The following is an 18,719-nucleotide window of genomic DNA, read 5'->3' as shown; positions in this document are numbered from 1 at the left end:
AAATAATGAAAATTAACTTTAAAAGCTGTATGCCAACAATTTCCAGGAATGACAATTTTTTTTTAAAACAGGTTTATTGGTTTTCTTCGAGCAGCTTTTGGTTTTAAGAACTTGCTTTAGTAAACCTTTTAGGAGAAAGTGAGGACTGCAGATGCTGGAGGTTAGAGCTGAAAATGTGTTGCTGGAAAAGCGCAGATCAGGCAGCATCCAAGGAGCAGGAGAATCGACATTTCGGGCATGAGTCCTTCTTCAGGAATGAGGAAAGTAAACTTTTTACCCAAAATATTGAGCACCACAAGTTGAAAACAAGATCCAAAAGGACAGTATGATGGTCACAATTCCATTGAACCATCTAATGGCAAATTTGTCGAACAATTGAATTTTAATGGCAATATATTTTTGCCTTTAGGGAGATGACAATGCACAACTTTCAAAGATAATTGCAGTTTTTAAACAATCTAATCTTGCAAATAAAACATGCCACATCATTTAGTAACTCCTCTTTGTGCTTGCTCACCTTTTTAATTTTGCGTAATCATCTTTTTCTGTTGACATTGTCAATAATACTTTTCCAGGTTGTCACAGTATTTCTATCTTTCCCACTTTGCCAACTGTTCCACTTACCCTTCCCACTTTTCTAGAAAATTCTGGAATACTTGCCACCATAATTTCACATTTGCCTGGGACAATTTCTTCTGATTCCCAGTTTGTCACTGGTCAACTATTCTGATAATAGCCAATCTTTGATTGCAACTATTGTATTTTCTTTGACTATTGAAGCGTTCAATATTTTTCTTTCAAGTTCCACTTCTACAGTACCAGCTTAATTCTAGTAGTCTTTCATCCATTCCATTAGCCAGCATGTATCCTCCTGGGTATCCACAAAGTCGGATTCCCTTTTGTCCACAAGCAGCCCCATGGTATGATAATCTGCATCAAGCATGGAGTCAGCTTCCACATACACAATACCCAGATCTAAGCCTCTCCACCACTGCTTACAACCACAACAGTTGCATAGCAAAAACCAGAACTTTCAACATTCACTTGACCTGTGAAGCTTTGCCAAAATTCTGATCAAAACTTTTAATGCCTGGCCTCTTTTCAATCACTGACATGATGCTATCCTATCAACTTAGAACATTCAGGTTCTCTTTACTGGCCCTTCAAGCTCCACAAAAGGACAAAAATGTTTAATACTTGCATCCTAATCTACTCAACTGGTTAGCGCTTTTAGATTAGTAGCATCTTTGTTGTCGATACCTAACTGCCTCTAAATTGAGCAACACTGTAGAGGCCAGTTCAGAATTGACCATACTGCTGTGGATCTGGAATCGCAAAAAGGCCACACCAGGACATGAGAGAACCAGATGGGGTTTTATGATGATATCAATCATTTAATTGTACTAGTGTTAATTTACAGAATTTTAAAAATTAAAATAAAGTTAATTTCTTATGTTTTTGAATTCAAATTCTTCCAACTTCCAGTGGCACTTGAACCCATATTCCCCCAGTATGAGCACAGGCCTCGGCATTGCTAACCCAGGAACACTATCACGACACTAGTGTTCCTTTGGCATACTGACCAAATTGCTTCCATCACTAACTTTCATTTGAGGGCAACATGGTGGCTCAGTGGTTAGCACCACTGCCTCTCAGCACCAGGGAGTCGGGTTCAATTCCCACCTTGGGCGACTGTCTGCGCGGAGCTTGTACAATCCTCCATGCCTGCGCGGAGCTTGCACATAGGTCTGGTGAATTGGCCATGCTAATTAGCCCACGGTGTTAGGTGCATTAGTCAGGGGTAAATGTAGGGGAATGGGTTACTCTTCGGAGGGTTGATGTGGACGTGTTGAGCCAAAGGGCCTGCTCCCATACTGTAGGGAATCTAATCTAAAAATACATTAAAACTTTAAAGCAAGCATTGCAATTCTATAATGGTGGAGAAATGCACATTAAACCTTTATTTTCCATTTTAGCCAATATAGTATTCATCTTTTAAAAAAAAAGAACTTCTTCCACAAAATCTGTAAATGTTAAAGTTAACTAAAAGTCAAAGATGGTAATGTAAATAAAAAACACCATCTGTGTGAACAAGGGGCAAAAAATAAAAGTCTACTATCGACTGGATTACAAGCTATTTACCAGCCAGCATGTCAATCACATGGTATGCATTCTAAAACTAATCTGCACATCTGAAGTTTACTGATTACTGAATCCAACTTGCCCTACTCAACAGATAGGAAGTGAAACTACTCAAACTCATTTTTATTGCTTTATATAATGAAAATATGCAAAGTATGTGTTATCTAGCAATAATAAATTTAGGAGAACAACATAATAAACCTGCTCATAAGAGGATTAATAAAAAAATCAGGTAGGGTTAAAAATTGAGAATGTTTGAAATGGTACATCAAGAAGTTGCATTTTAACTTGGCAGCTATCAGAGAAAAAAAAGACTAATCCTTGGGTAAAAAGAGGCAAGAACACCTTAAAGAGAAAGGGGCAACAAATGGCCAGTATATAGCTCTCTGAAGATTGTATAACTAGAGGAAGTTCAAAAGATGGAAAGGGGCAGGAATTGTGGATGGATTTGAGCCAAAATAGTAACAGACTAGCTGAATAATAATATCCACAATTCTCATTTGGTGATGAATCTAGAAAGTAATTAGTAGGGACACTTATAGAGCAGTGGCAATGTCCCTACTGTTGGGCCAGAAGACCCAGAGTCAGGTTCAACCTGCTCCAGGTGTATCAAACATCTATTTTTCTCACAGCATCCACTGAATTCTGTTATTTATCTTTTATACATAGTAATTTTTCACTTCTCATTTTAAAATGCCTACACCAACATAAATCATACCTCCTTTTCAAGAGGAGCCAAGAACCTCAGTAAATGTGTTCTTGAAATTCCTGCAGTTACAGAATCTTGATCAAGTGAATCCAACTAGCCACTAGGGGTAGTTGTGACAGACCAATATTTTACAAGCCACCAACCTGATAGAAAACAAAATTTACTTTGCGTGGCTAGATATGAGGGAGGAGCTGGCCAAAGTTCAATGGTGCAAAACCTTAGCAGGGATGACCGTGGAGGAACAATGGCCGATATTTCTGTGTATAATGCAGAAGTTGCAGGATCAGTTCATTCCTAAAAGGAAGAAAGATCCCAGGAGGAGGCATGGGCGGCCGTGGCTGACGAGGGAAGTAAAGAAACATATAAAGTTAAAAGAGAAAAAGTATAACATAGCTAAGATAAGTGGGAAAACTGAGGACTGGGAAGCTTTTAAAGAACAACAGAGGATTACTAAGAAGGAAATACGCAGAGGAAAAATGAGGTACGAAGGTAAACTGGCCAAGTATATAAAGGAGGATAGTAAAAGCTTTTTTAGGTATGTGCAAGGCAAAAAAATTGTTAGGACAAAAATTGGGCCCTTGAAGACAGAAACAGGGGAATATATTACGGGGAACAAAGAAATAGCAGAGGAATTAAATGGGTACTTCAGATCTGTGTTCACTGGGGAAGACACAAGCAATCTCCCTGAGGTAACAGTGGCTGAAGAACCTGAACTGAAGGGAATTTATATTTGCCAGGATTTGGTGTTGGAGAGACTGTTAGGTCTGAAGGTTGATAAGTCTCCGGGGCCTGATGGTCTGCATCCCAGGGTACTGAAGGAGGTGGCTCGGGAAATCGTGGATGCGTTGGTGATTTTTTTCCAGAGTTCGATAGATTCGGGGTCGGTTCCTGAGGATTAGAGGGTGGCTAATGTTATACCACTTTTTAAGAAAGATGGGAGAGAGAAAGCAGGAAATTATAGACCAGTTGGTCTGACCTCAGTGATGGGAAAGATGCTGGAGTCTATAATAAAGGATGAAATTACGGCATATCTGGATAGCAGTAACAGGATAGGACAGAGTCAGCATGGATTTATGAAGGGGAAATCATGCTTGACTAATCTTCTTGAATTTTTTGAGGATGTAACTCTGAAGTTGGACGAGGGAAATCCAATAGATGTAGTGTACCTGGACTTTCAGAAAGCTTTTGATAAAAGTCCCACACAGGAGGTTAGTGAGTAAAATTAGGGCGCATGGTATTGGGGGCAAAGTACTAAATTGGATTGAAAATTGGTTGGCTGATAGGAAACAAAGGGTAGTGATAAACGGCTCCATTTCGGAATAGCAGGCAGTGACCAGTGGGGTACCGCAGGGATCAGTGCTGGGACCGCAGCTTTTTACAATATATGTGAATGATATAGAAGATGGTATCAGGAATAACATTAGCAAATTTGCTGATGATACAAAGCTGGGTGGCAGGGTGAAATGTGATGAGGATGTTAGGAGATTACAGGGTGACCTGGACAAGTTAGGTGAGTGGGCAGATGCATGGCAGATGCAGTTTAATGTGGATAAATGTATGGTTATCCACTTTGGTGGCAAGAACAGAAAGGCAGATTACTACCTCAATGGAATCAATTTAGGTAAAGGGGCAGTAGAGAGAGATCTGGGTGTTCTTGTACACCAGTCAATGAAGGCAAGCATGCAGGTACAGCAGGTAGTGAAGGCGGCTAATAGCATGCTGGCCTTCATAACAAGAGGAATTGAGTATAGAAGCAAAGAGGTGCTTCTGCAGCTGTGCAGGGCCCTGGTGAGACCACACCTGGAGTACTGTGTGCAGTTCTGGTCTCCAAATTTGAGGAAAGACATTCTGGCTATTGAGGGAGCGCAGTGTAGGTTCACGAGGTCAATTCCTGAAATGGCGGGATTACCTTACACTGAAAGACTGAAGCGACTGGGCTTGTATATCCTTGAGTTTAGAAGACTGAGAGGGTATCTGATTGAGACGTATAAGATTATGAAAGGATTGGACACTCTGGTAGCAAGAAACATGTTTCCGCTGATGGGTGAGTGCCAAACCAGAGGACACAGCTTAAAAATACGGGGTAGACCATTTAGGACAGAGATGAGGAGAAACTTCTTCACTCAGAGAGTGGTGGCTGTGTGGAATGCTCTGCCCCAGAGGGCAGTGGAGGCCCAGTCTCTGGATTCATTTAAGAAAGAGTTGGATAGAGCTCTCAAAGATAGTGGAATCAAGGGTTATGGAGATAAGGCAGGAACAGGATATTGATTAGGAATGATCAGCCATGATCATATTGAATGGCGGTGCAGGCTCGAAGGGCTGAATGGCCTACTCCTGCACCTATTGTCTATTGCATTTACATTAGGATTGTGAATTGTTTTGTATGTACCCTTTCTTCATGAAGTGCTACCACATTTGAAAATTTGCCAGACTTTGAGACATGCTCGGAAGAAAACGTGATAAACACCACAAAGCCTCCAAATAATTCTATTTCCCCAATGTAATGAGCCCTGCAGTCACATTTTCAACTTTAATCAAAAGCTTTAAAATTCCTTCTAAATGTGAAACATATTTTACACAAGAATAAAGTTACTTCACTGAAGTATAGTTTAGTTTTGGTATTCAGATACAGATGAAACATTTTAAATATTATTTAACCAAAATTCTATAACGCCACCTTCTCCATCAATGGGATCACTTCTCCTCCAGCATTTGTAGCATCCAAGCAGAGCCAATTTATTGTAGCAAGTTGAAATGGGGCAATTCAGTGCCACACAGACTCCGGAATAAGATTACTGAAATTCAATTTACATTAGAATACTTGCAATTGGCCAGGATAAACTGCAGAATTGGGCTGAGGGGTGGCAAATGAAGTTCAATGCAGATAAATGTGAGGGGATTCACTTTGGAAATAACAATACTGGGTCAATGGAAAGACTCTTGGTAGTGTGGATGTGCAGAGGGATCTTGGAGTCCATGTAAATAGACCCCTGAAAGTTGCCATCCAGGTTGATGGGTGCTGTTAAGGCATACCGTGCGTTAGATTTTATTGGTAGAGAGATTGACTTCTGGAGCTGTAATGTCATGCTGAAACTATATAAAACGTCAGTGCAGCTGCACTAGGAATACTGTGTACAGTTCTGGTTGCCCCATTACAGGGAGGATTTGGAATTTTGGAAAAGGTGCAGAGGAGATTTACCAGGATGTTGCCTGGTCTGGAGGGAAGTTCTTATGAGGAAAGGCTGAGACACTTGGGTCTGTTCTCATTGGAAAGGAGGCAGCTAAGAGGGGATTTGATAGAGACATACAAGATGATCAGATGATTAGATAGGGTAGACAGTGAAAGACTTTTTCCTAGATGATGACGTCAGCTTGTACAAGGGGGCATAGCTACAAAATGAGGGGTGATAGATTTAAGACAGATGTCAGAGGCAGGTTCTTTACTCAGAGTGGTAAGGGTGTGGAATGCCCTGCCTGCCAATGTAGTTAACTCAGCCACATTAGGGAGATTTAAACAATCCTTGGGTAAGCACACGGATGATGGGACAGTGTAGGGGGAATGAGCTTAGATTAGTTCACGGGTCAGCGCAACATCAAGGGCCGAAGAGCCTGTTCGGCGCTATATTGTTTTATGTTCTATATTCTGGCATAGACGCCAAACAAACATTAAAATGGCTAAAGTGAAAGCTGCAAAATCAGTAGTGATGCTGTATCATTTCAAATGGAAAGCAAGAAATCTGTGTCAGTAACCTGATTGTTGTTTATACCTAAATGTAACTACAATAGATTATTGGATTGGTTATTGCCATTTGGGGGAGCTTGCAAATTAGTGGTCAGATTGCCTACATTACAATAGTAACTATACTTCACAAAGTGCTTCATTGACTGTAAAGCATTTTGGGACATTATTCAGTTTATTTCATAGCTGTAGAATCAGTTAATCTTAATTAAATGCATAAGAGCAGACGATATGACCATTTAAACGTGTCATAACGTATTTCAATCAGAAGCTCCATAAGCACAGCTCCGTGGATTTATCAGCACAAAGTCAATAACTGTACCCATCCTACATTATCAGGCCTCATGCTCTCAAATCTTGTCAACCAATTTAAATGCAAACCATTAAAGCACAAGCAATTGGTTATGAAAAGCAGGAAGCTCTCGCTGAGCCATGCAATTTGAAATGCTGCAGCATCTAACGTGTTAGATGAATCACATTGTTTGCGTTGCCACAATAATGACAGTAATTTTAAAATTGCAATTAAACCTTACTTTCATGCAGAACTTAAAACTTCAGATAGTGTATTGATCACTGACTTTAGAGCAAAAAAAAAAATCAGTGCAGATATACAAACTATAAGTTTCCCAGCTGTCTCTCCATTGTCTTGATTCTATATATTTGAGACTGATGAATAGTTGGCTAAACCTGCCCTGCCTAACATCTTTCACCCAACTAGCACTACAGAATGGTTACTGCAGCAAGAACAGCCTCATGCTATTACGGCTGAAACTTTTTTGTATAAATAAATTATACAGCAAAGCAGTATCAGGTCTTGAAGCAAAATTAGTTTTTGTTTCAGATTTCCAGCATTAACTTAAGTGCTAGAAAAGGCCCAGGTTCTCTGCATCTGAGTCATACTGGACACTTTTACATAATGTTTCCACTATTTTTGTTCGAACATTACAAGTGCCTGTAGTCTAAAAGTCCTTTCTGCTCAACTTCACACCAGACTTGAAAGAGGCCCAAAAATATAGCAAACTTGATTGAGTTTTTTGAAGGATAAAAGAGGATTGATGAGAGCAGAGCAGTGGACGTGACCTATATGGATTTCAGTAAGGTGCTTGACAAGATTTCGCATGGGAGACTGGTTAGCAAGGTCAGCTCACATGGAATACAAGGTCTAGCCATTTGGAAGCAGAACTGCCTTCAAAGGTATAAGACAGAGGGTAGTGCTGGAGAGTTGCTTTTCAGACTGGAGGCCTGTGACCAAGTTGAGTGCCACAAGTACCTGTGCTGGATCCACTACTTTTTGTCATTTATATAAATGATCTGGATGTGAGCATAAGAGGTATAGTTAGTAAGTTTGCAGATTACACCAAAACTGGAGGTGTAGTGGACAGCAAACAAGGTTACTTCAGTACACCAGGAAAATGATCAGATGGGCCAATGGGCTGAGGAGTGGCAGGTGGAGTCTAATTTACATAAACGTAAGATGCTGCATTTTGGAAAAGCAAATTTTAGCAGGACTAATACACTTAATGGTAAGGCCATAGGGAGTGTTGCTGAGCAAAGAGATCATGGAGTACAGGTTCATGCTTCCTGTGGAGTCACAGGTAGAGAGGATAGTGAAAGAGGCATTTGGTATGCTTTCATTTATTGGTCAGAGTATTGAGTATAGGAGCTGGGAGGTCATGTTGTAGCAGTACAGGACATTGGTTAGGCCAGTTCTGGAATAGTGTATGTATTTCTGGTCTCTTCCTAACTGAAGAATGTTGGGAAAATTAAAAGGGTTCAGAAAAGATTTACAAGGATGTTGTCAGGGTTGGAGGGTTTGACCTATAAGGAGAGGCTGAATAAGGTAGGGCTGTTTTCCTTGGAGCGTCAGAGGCTGAGGGTTATAAAGGTTTAAGGTCATGAGGGGCATGGATAGGATAAATAGAGAAAGTCTTTTCCCTGGTGTGGGGGAGTGCAGAACTAGACAGCATAGGTTTAAATTGAGAGGGGAAAGATATAAAAGGGACCTAAGGGGCAACGTTTTCACGCAGAGGGTGATACATGTATGGAATGAGCTGCCACAGGAAGTAGTGGAAGCTTATACAAGTACAGCATGTAAAAGGCATCTGGATGGGTATATGAAGAGGAAGGGATTAGAGGGATATGGCCCAAGTATTGGCAAACAGGACTAGATTGGGTTAGGATATCTGGTCAGCATGGACAAGTTGGACCGAAGGGTCTGTTTCTGCTGTACATCTGTGACTATGACTCTGTAACCTTTTAGTTAAAGTTAGAAAGATTACCCTAATAAACATTAACACAACATTTTATTCTTTATATTGAAGTATCGGTCACACAATAGTGTAAATGCACATTCAATAGTGTAAATACTTTGAAACCATCTGCCCATCAGAATTAATTTTTGTGCTCACACAGATACAAGCTCAGAGCATTTCAATAAACTAGGCCTGAATTCAAAGCTTCAGTATAAACCATTGGAAAGTAGAGAAGTAGATTGTTCAGTCTGACAATCTGTTCAAAATCACAACAGAATCAACACTTCCTGGAAAGTGAAGTTACTGGACATTTACATTGTACAGAAGGTGGCTTTTTTAGTCATATACTGATACTTCTTGCTCCCAATCGCCATCACATCATTGCAAAGAGAATGGAATTTGGCTGTGACGATCAGCGGTTAAATATCTCACCATCATTATGGTGCAGCTTCACATTTTAAAAAATTATACTTTGAGTCATAGAAACGTACAGCACGGAAACAGACCCTTCAGTCCAACTTGTTCATGCCAACCAGATATCCTAAACTAATCTAGTTAGTACTTGGCCCATATCCCTCTAAACCGTTCCTAATCATATATCCATCCAGATGGGTTTAAATGCTGCAATTGTACCAGCTTCCTCCACGACCTGTGGCAGCTCATTCCATACACACACCACCTTTACGTGAAAAACTTAAATGTTTCCCCCCTCATCCCAAATCTATGCCCTCTAGTTCTGGGTATATGCTTTTCACCTAAGCCAAAGAGGAATCTGATTAATCCACCCATGTCTCCCCCTTTACCTCCATGCTCAAACTTCCAAGCTGAAATCCAATATTTTTCAGATTCTGCTCCTCCGGATGATGACTCGCCAGAGGGGACACTTGACTTATTAAGAATACAAATCAACTGAATGGACTAATTATACTTGTGTAAACCAAGTAGTTGTCATGAAATGACAAAAGGAGGGAATGAGAAAGTTTTTAAACATTTAGACTAAAATGTAATGCTGAATTATAGAACACATTTACTACACAAAACAAATAGGCAGGAAGGCTCAGAAAAAGGGGGAACTTAAAGAATGCAAGAGATAAGGACACCTATGCTCATCAAGTGATAACAGGACGCTGTAAGGCAATTAAGAACACTTGCCTTAGTATTGGTGAATCTGAGTGAACAGGACACCAAGCGATAACAGTCGCAACCGTTCCCTTGTGAAATTAATGAGTGTTCAATTCTGACCCTGAAATGAAACTCAGTACTATCAAAAACTTTATAATTAACGGTCAGATGCTGCCAATTATAATGGATTCTTATTACCCCTTGCAAGCGGGACAGACAGGAAAAAAAAATCTTCGCTGACTTGAGAGTTCAAAAGGACACTAGAGACAGAGGTCATTTTAGTGCTGAGACTGTTGAATCCAGCGGAAAATTAACTTAGTACTTATCTGCCATGGATTGAATTTAATTGCATTTTGAGAGTTTTTGATAATTTTGAGTAGCCATTACTGGTTATGAAACGCAAACTCTGTAAAAGGTAACATTGATAAGGCTTTAACTTATTTGCTATTTTTACAGACCATGACTGCCCCACTGTCAATTCTAACTAGTCAGATCTTATGTCTTATTTGAATTTGAATCACAAACTTGAAAAGGAGGCATGTTTAATTCGAGATTAATCAATCATTTTAAATACAATCTTGCAGTAACATTTCAGCCTCAGGTACAGAGTGATTCTGTGCTAAAGATAAGCAGCGGGAATCTGCTCCCAGATTAAAATTATTCTAAATCTAATATTGAAGAGATTCGGACACAATCTGTCGGGAAGCCATTTTATGGTCAAAAGTTTGCCCTCCTTGCTAAGAAGCCATTTCGTAAAACAATTGTATCAGTCAAGATAGCTGTGCAAGGTTACTTTATGGACTCTCCAATTAGCTCAGACTGGTACCTCTATTGTAGAACCTTATCTCGCTAATAGGTTGGGTATGTTTTTCCCACCTGATGAATGGCTTAGGGCCTGTAGGGGTGTTTAGTCAAGTGTACACAGACCTGTCAATTAACTTTTCTTCCTTATGAATTTTTGTCTTTCACTGTTATCTGTCTAATTAAGAACATCAATTTTTTTTCAAACTTTTGTGTAAAGGAAGCCACTTTGTATCAGTACATTGGAGAAGCCTGATGGGGCATTTGAAGAGCTGGTTCCTTACTCTCCTAGGTTATTAGAACCTAGTAGTTTCACTTAAAAGTATCAGTGTGATGTTGTAACACTGATGCTACTAGTGAATAAAGGTGATGACTAAAATTAAATTGAACTGTCTGTAAGAGGTTTTTATTCCAGATTTCCAAAGAGTACGATTTCCGGGACGAACCAAGAGAGGGGCTTACAGCCCATTCGCCCATCTGATCAAGGTCTTGTTCTGAGGTAACCTTCTTCATTGTCCAATACACAAGGGATTCCCTGGGCCGTCTCAAATCTCCACTTTAACAGTCCGTTCAGCAACACTCCCCAGGACCTTACCATTAAGCATAAAATCCCATCCTGATTTACCTTTCCAAAATGCAGCACCTTACAGTTATCTAAATTAAACTTCAACTGCCACTCCTCAGCCCATTCGCCCATCTGATCAAGGTCTTGTTCTGAGGTAACCTTCTTCACTGTCTAATACACGTCCAATTTTGGTGTCATCTACAAGCTTACTAACTATACCTCCTAGGTTCACATACGAAGTCGTTTATTTATGTAACGAGGAACAGTGGACTCAGCATCAATCCTTGTGACATCACTGGTCACAGCCCTCCAGTCTGAAAAGCAACCTCCCACCACCCTCTGCCTTCTACCTTCAAACCAAATCTGTATCCAAATGAATAGTTGACCCTGAATTCCATGTGATCTAACCTTGCTAACCAGTCTACCTCAACCATACCCTGAAAACTACTGGTAATTAGAGAACATTGCAGCAGCAAACATTAAATAACTTAAGGAATTGTGTTGCGTCAGACAGAGACAGTGTCCACATTAAAAGCAACACTGCTGTGAAAGCCACTCAAATATCACTTCCCCACATGTTTACCAACTGAGAGAAAGCCCATAAAAGCTTGTTAAAATCATTCATGTGGTGCATCATTTCTCCTTTCCATGCTGACCTGCTGAAGCCACAAACTGCACATCTTTCACCATGGTCTCCCATATGGAGCAATTTTCCTCAAAGATCTACCAGACTACAACCTTTGGATTAAGGAACATGAAGCATTGGGAAGTCACCAATTTCCCTGCGATAAACTCCATCTCTCAATGAGCAGTCTTTGAATAACCTTAGTAAGAGCCATCCATTTAAAATTGGTTCAGAAGAAGCCAGAGTACCTGCACACCACCAACTTTTACTGTTGGAACCCTTAATATAAACCCCCTAATGGATTTGTGAAGAAATACAATGTTGCACATAAACAAGGAATGTCCCTCTACAGGCTAACTGACAGACTAATCATAATCTCAACAAGTGAAAGCTCTGGGGATTTGCAGTCATTAAACAAGAAATTGCAATTTCAGGTTGCAAATGGGGACAATAGTAAAACTTGCAAAGGCAAACATCTGGTATAGGATACACATGGTCTGAAATTCCCAAAATTACACCAAACCACAACGAGTTGCAGTTGATGGGGATTCTCAAGAGGCAAATCGCACTCTGCTCCAAAATAGATGAAGACTTGCAGATATATCAGGCTTTTGAAAATTACGAGAGACCCAAAGTGCTTTAAATGAAATGAAATTCTTATAAATGTAGTTAACTGTGCTAAAGCACACAGCAAACAGTTACATAACAATTACACCATCTGCTTTATGACGACAACTGAGAATATTGACTAGATTTTTTTAAGTTCCTGGGACAAGGGAGTTACTGGCTGGACCAACATTTATTGCTTATTCCTAATTGCCTAGAAGGCAGTTGACCGTCAACCACTTTGCTGTGGGTCTGGAGTCACATGTAAGCCAGACCAGACAAGGATGTCAGTTTTGCTTCCCTAAAGGACATTGGTGAACCAGATGGGTTTTTCCCTGACAATCAACAATGGATTCATGGTCATCATTAGACTGTTAACTTCAGATATTTATTGAATTCAAATTCCATCTGCCGTGGAGAGATTCAAATCCAGGTCCCCAGAATTTTACCCAAGGGTCTGGATGAAGAGTTCAACAATAGTACCACCAGAGCATTGTCTCCCAATATACAATATTCTCACTCCACTTCGGACTTGAACCCAAAGTTTTACACGCGCATCCAAGTCGGGGACAGACAGACTCCATTTAGTCTCTTGTATGACAGTGCAGTGCGGATCAGAAACAAAAAACAATAAATCGATGAAGAAACTTGGGTGTCTGCAGAGGGAAAACAGAGTTAATGCTCCCATTTAAGAGTTGTGCAGAAAGGTAACTGGACTCAAAACAACCTGCTTTTTCTACACAGATGCTGCCAGACCTGTGGAGGTTCTCCTGCAATTTCTGTTTTTGTTCTGTATTTTAAATTCAGTAAAAGGCTTTAGGCCAACCATCACAACTATATCATCCAAATAACATTCCCTTTTTCTCAGATACAATTACAGCAGACTTTTCCTTGCTTGGCCAAATCCTCCCACTTTCTCCAAACAAAAGGAGTAGCCATGGGCACCCGCATGGGCCCCAGCTATGCCTGCCTCTTCGTAGGGTATGTGGAACAATCCATCTTCCGCAACTACACTGGCCCCACCCCACATCTTTTCCTTCGCTACATTGATGACTGTATCGGCGCTACCTCGTGCTCCCACGAGGAGGTTGAACAGTTCATCCACTACACTAACACCTTCCACCCCGACCTCAAATTCACCTGGACAGTCTCGGACTCCTCCCTCCCCTTCCTAGACCTTTCTGTTTCCATCTCAGGCGACCGAATCAACACGGACATCTACTACAAACCAACCGACTCCCACAGCTACCTGGACTACACCTCCTCCCATCCTGCCCCCTGTAAAAACGCCATCCCATTCTCCCAATTCCTTCGTCTCCGCCGCATCTGCTCCCAGGAGGACCAGTTCAAAATACGTACAACACAGATGGCCTCCTTCTTCAAGGACCGCAATTTCCCCCCCAACGTGGTCGACGGTGCCTTCCACCGCATCTCCTCCACTTCCCGCTCCTCCGCCCTTGAGCCCCGCCCCTCCAACCGCCACCAGGACAGAACCCCACTGGTCCTCACCTACCACCCCACCAATCTCCATGTACAGCGCATCATCCGCCGTCACTTCCGCCACCTCCAAACAGACCCCAGCACCAAGGATATATTTCCCTCCCCTCCCCTATCAGCTTTCCGTAGAGACCACTCCCTCCGCGACTCCCTTGTCAGATCCACACCCCCCACCGACCCAACCTCCACTCCCGGCACCTTCCCTTGCAACCGCAGGAGGTGCAACACTTGCGCCCACACCTCCCCCCTCACTTCTCTCCAAGGCCCCAAAGGAAACTTCCATATCCGCCACAGATTCACCTGCACCTCCACCCACATCATCTACTGCATCCGCTGCGGCCTCCTCTATATTGGGGAGACAGGCCGCCTACTTGCGGAACGATTCAGAGAGCACCTCTGGGCCATCCCGGACGAACCAACCCAACCACCCTGTAGCACAGCATTTCAACTCCCCCTCCCACTCCACCGAGGATATGCAGGTCATTGGACTCATCCACCGCCAAACCACAACAACGCGACGGTCGGAGGAGGAGCGTCTTATCTTCCGACTGGGAACCCTCCAACCGCAGGGGATGAACTTGGACTTCACCAGTTTCTTCATCCCCCCTCCCCCCACCTTGTCTCAGCCGAATCCCTCCAGCCCGGCACCGCCTTCCTGACCTGCAGTCTTCTTCTTGACCTCTCCGCCTCCATCCTACTCCGACCTATCACCCTCACCTTGACCTCTTTCCACCTATCACATTTCCAACGCCCCTCCTCCCTACCTTTTATCTTCTCCTGCTGAACACTCTCTGCTCATTCCTGAAGAAGGGCCTGTGCCCGAAACGTCGAATCTCCTGTTCCCTGGATGCTGCCTGACCTGCTGTGCTGTTCCAGCAATAAAGTTTCAACTTTGATCTCCAGCATCTGCAGACCTCACTTTCTTCCCAAAAGGGAAGGAGTCTTTAAAATAAAAATCTTTACAGGATGAGGGAGACAACTGACTAGTTCAATGCTTATTGTCCAACCTACAAGGAAGTTAGAGTCAACCACATTGCGGTGGATCGGGATCACATGTAGGCCAGATCAAGGATGGCAGTGTCCTTCTCAAAAGGACATTTGTGTACCAGATGGATTTTTCCCAACAATTGACAATAGTTTCATCAGTGTGGTGCTGGAAAAGCACAGGTCAGGCAGCATCAGAGGAGCAGGAAAATCGATGTTTCAGGCAAAAGCCCTTCATCAGGAATAGAGGCAGAAAGCCTCCAGGGTCTGGAGCTGATTTGAATACAAGTCGAAACACTGTCTATATATGCGTCTTTAAAAATTACACCCACATCTGGGATTGTAGTCACAAGATCAAGCATTTGCAAATCGGACATTCATAAATTGGATCCCCCTGCATCACACGCCTTGCGTTCACGATGCTGACAGAAGGGAAGCCTCCTTCACACAACGCACCATTTTAGTATGAAACCTATTGCCTGATAGCGGAGGGAGACTCAATGGAAGCATTTAATGGAGCAGTGGATCATTATATGAAAAGGAAGAACGCGCAGGACTATGGTGAGAAAATATTAGGAAGCATGGCAATGGGTGAATTACCCCCTCAGAGGGCCTGCCCAAACACGACTGCAGACATGTTACATAAGACATTGAGTATAGATGCTTGACTACAATTACACAGACCTATAGTGAGATCATACTTAGAATATTATATGCAGTTTTAGTCCGCTTGCTAAAAGAAAAACACTTGCCCTAGAAGTAGAGCAACAATGGGTCACCAACCTAACTCGTGGATAGAGGAGGTTGTCCCATGAGGAAAGGTTAAACAGATTTGGCCTAGATTCATTAGCAGAATAAGAGACGGTCGCTCTCAAACTTAAAATTCTTCCAGGGCTCGACAGAGTATATGCGGAACAGTTTAAGGGACAGTCCGTTTAGAACGCAGGAGAGGAGTTTATTTACTCAAACTGGTGGGTAAAAGGGAGTCCCTATAACGATTGGGTGAGATTACTGATGAAACACATGCAAACAGAGCACAAGTAATCCAAATCCTGCAACGTTCCCCTCCCTGCTTCCGACCCGAGTGTAGCACCTCATTGGTTGCTTCAAGCGCCAACGGCCCATTCAAAAAGAGAGACACGGAAGACCACAAATTCCCCAGCCCTCCCCCGCCCCCGCCCACAGGCACAAGTAGGAGGGGAACATTAATGGGCCTGCGCCCAGCCCTCCAGCCAGACCTAGCCCAGGGTAGCCCTGGGCGATAGCGAGTATCCTGCCCCATGGCGGCCGGAGGACCGAACTACCGCTATTTCAATTTAAAAATCAAACGTTTGTTTGAGGTGTCGTTATTCAAAGGAGATACAACACTCAATAGAGAAGGGCTTCATTTTCTGAACAGCAAAGGCTGGTCATGAGCTCCCTCATTTCCTTCTCTCTCTCCCCCTGCCCCCACACCCTCTTCCCCGCCCCCCATCTCCAATCCGATGTTGACCCCCCCCACCTTCACTTCAGTTTCATCCTCACGTTGTTCTTGCGTCCCCTCTAACCCCGCCTGAAACCCCCACCCCCAACATCCCCGCCCACCCATTTCCCAGCGCCCCTATAACCCCCCCCCCCCCACCCCGAACCCTCATCTTCCCGGCCCCGTTACCCCCATCGACAACATGCCCCAACCCTCCCTCCCCTCCCCCCCCCCCTACCTTCGTGCCCCCCGTAAACCTCCACCATCTTCCCGCCTCCACCCCCAACCGTCATCTCTTCTCCCCCCCCACAAAAAACCCAATCCCCCCATCATCTTCCCGCCCACTGACGATCCAACCCGTCAGTAACCCCCCCCCCAACCCTGATCTTTCTCTCCCCTCCCCTCCTGCTTCCCTTTTGTCCCTCACCGTTACCCCCCCCGCCCCTCCCCCAATACCCGCCCCCCCCCCGGTTACCTTGCAGCCGGAGCTCTGGGAGGTTCGGCCCCCGCTGCCGGGCCTGCGCTGCAGCTCGGCGAGCTGCCTTCGGAGCGTCTCCTTCTGGTGGAAGGAGAAGGCCGGGTGGTTGGACGCCATGGTGAGCAGCAGCAGGAACTCCTGGACGCCGCGCTCGGAGAGGGGCAGCGGGCCGCGGGTGAGGGCGCGGGCCAGCACGGCGGCCGCCTCGCGGTTCTCGGAGCCCAGCAGCGCCAGGGAGACCACCAGCTTGCTGCGGGTCACCTCGTCCCGCGGGTCGCCGACGCCGGCCAGGTCGGCGACGCTGTTGGCGCGGATCTCCGAGTCGCGCAGCGAGTGGTAGTCCTTGCGGGCCAGGTCCTCCAGGCAGGAGCCCAGGAAGCGCAGCTCCAGCGGGTGGCACAGGTCGAGCAGGCCGCAGCAGAACTCCAGGCGCTGGGCCGAGGTCAGCACCGAGCCGAACCACTCGTACACCCCCTCCTTCCAGAGCTCGGAGAGCGGCGGTGGCATGGCAGGAGCCGCTTTCCTCGGGTCCTCCTCCTCTTCGTCCTCCTCCTCCTCCTCGGGTTCGGGGTCAGGCAGCTTCATCAGCACCTTCATCTTCATCGTCATCAAGTTAATGCGAATAACGCACAACCCCAGCGGGGAGGATGAAAAACACACAAAATAATTAATTAATCAGTTGGAAATGGGCCGACATCTCCTCATACATTTTTAGACCCCGCCGGTGATTTCGTTCCGTTGGGTTTTTTTTTCCCTCTCAGTTTATCTCAGCTTCAGAATGGCAGCGGTGAGCCGACTCGATTTAAAGTCTCCGCCTCTCTCACCCGCCCCCTTCATGTCAATCAGACACCAAACCCCGCCTCCAATGGCAAATGCTCACTGTACACCGTCCCACCGCATGTCAATCAGGCACTGAGCTCCGCCCCCATGCCCAACGCTCGCTGTACACCGCCCCTCCTCATGTCAATCATTCGCTGAACCCCGCCTCTCATGTCAAGCGGTACTCCGCTCCCCATTCTGGATTAGTGGTGCTGGAAGAGCACAGCAGTTCAGGCAGCATACGCTCCCCATGTCAAATATACGTCATACCCCGACCACCTCATGGCCACCACTCACGAAACCCCAATCCCCGTGTCATTCACATGCTAAACCCCGCCCCCACATGTCAATCACCCATGAAACCCCGCCCACCTCATGGCCACCACTCATAAAACTCCAATCCCCATGTCATTCACATACTAAACCCCGCCCCTCATGTCAATCACTCACCATACTTCGCCCCTTCATGTCCATTCTTCACTATGGCCCGCCCCTTTATGTCATACACTCACTCACCGTACCCCAGACCTTTATGTCACTCACTATACGCCCAACCCCATCACTCACTGAACCACCCCCTCGTCTGTTTTTCTATACCCTCTTAGGGTCAGAGAGATGTACAGCACAGAAACAGACCCTTCTGTTCGTGATATCCTAAATTCATCTAATCCCTTTTGCCAGCATTTGGCCCACATCCCTGTAAACCCTTCCTGTTTATGTACCCTGACTTCACCTGACAAAGGAGCAGCGCCCTGAAAGCTTCTAATTTCAAATAAACCTGTTGGACTATAACCTGGTGTCGTGGGAATTTTGCCCTTCAGGAAGAAGGGCTTATGCCCGAAACATCGATTCTCCTTCTCCTTTGATGCTGCCTGACCTGCTGCGCTTTTCCAGCAACACATTTTTAAGCTCTGATCT

The 18,719-nt window shown here is 44.3% G+C and overlaps 1 protein-coding gene across 2 annotated transcripts in view; it reads right to left on the bottom strand.

The window, feature by feature from the left end:
• The window catches only part of zcchc2 (zinc finger, CCHC domain containing 2), a 65,947-nt gene extending 48,164 nt beyond the window's left edge, over nt 1–17,783 (bottom strand). For both annotated transcript variants that reach the window (XM_043719603.2, XM_087978479.1), the window contains exon 1: nt 16,980–17,783. In XM_043719603.2, the coding sequence (XP_043575538.2) occupies nt 16,980–17,591 (612 nt within the window). In that variant the 5' untranslated portion in view covers nt 17,592–17,783. The remainder of the gene's footprint in view (nt 1–16,979) is intronic.
• Between the last annotated feature and the right edge of the window lie 936 nt (nt 17,784–18,719).

The sequence above is a fragment of the Chiloscyllium plagiosum genome, unplaced genomic scaffold (assembly GCF_037043375.1).
Source record: "Chiloscyllium plagiosum isolate Xiang-an unplaced genomic scaffold, Cpla_swu_hap1 HiC_scaffold_34, whole genome shotgun sequence".
Taxonomy (NCBI): Eukaryota; Metazoa; Chordata; class Chondrichthyes; order Orectolobiformes; family Hemiscylliidae; genus Chiloscyllium; species Chiloscyllium plagiosum.
Note: the sequence above shows the minus strand (reverse complement) of the source record. Positions and strands in the feature narration are given on the sequence as shown.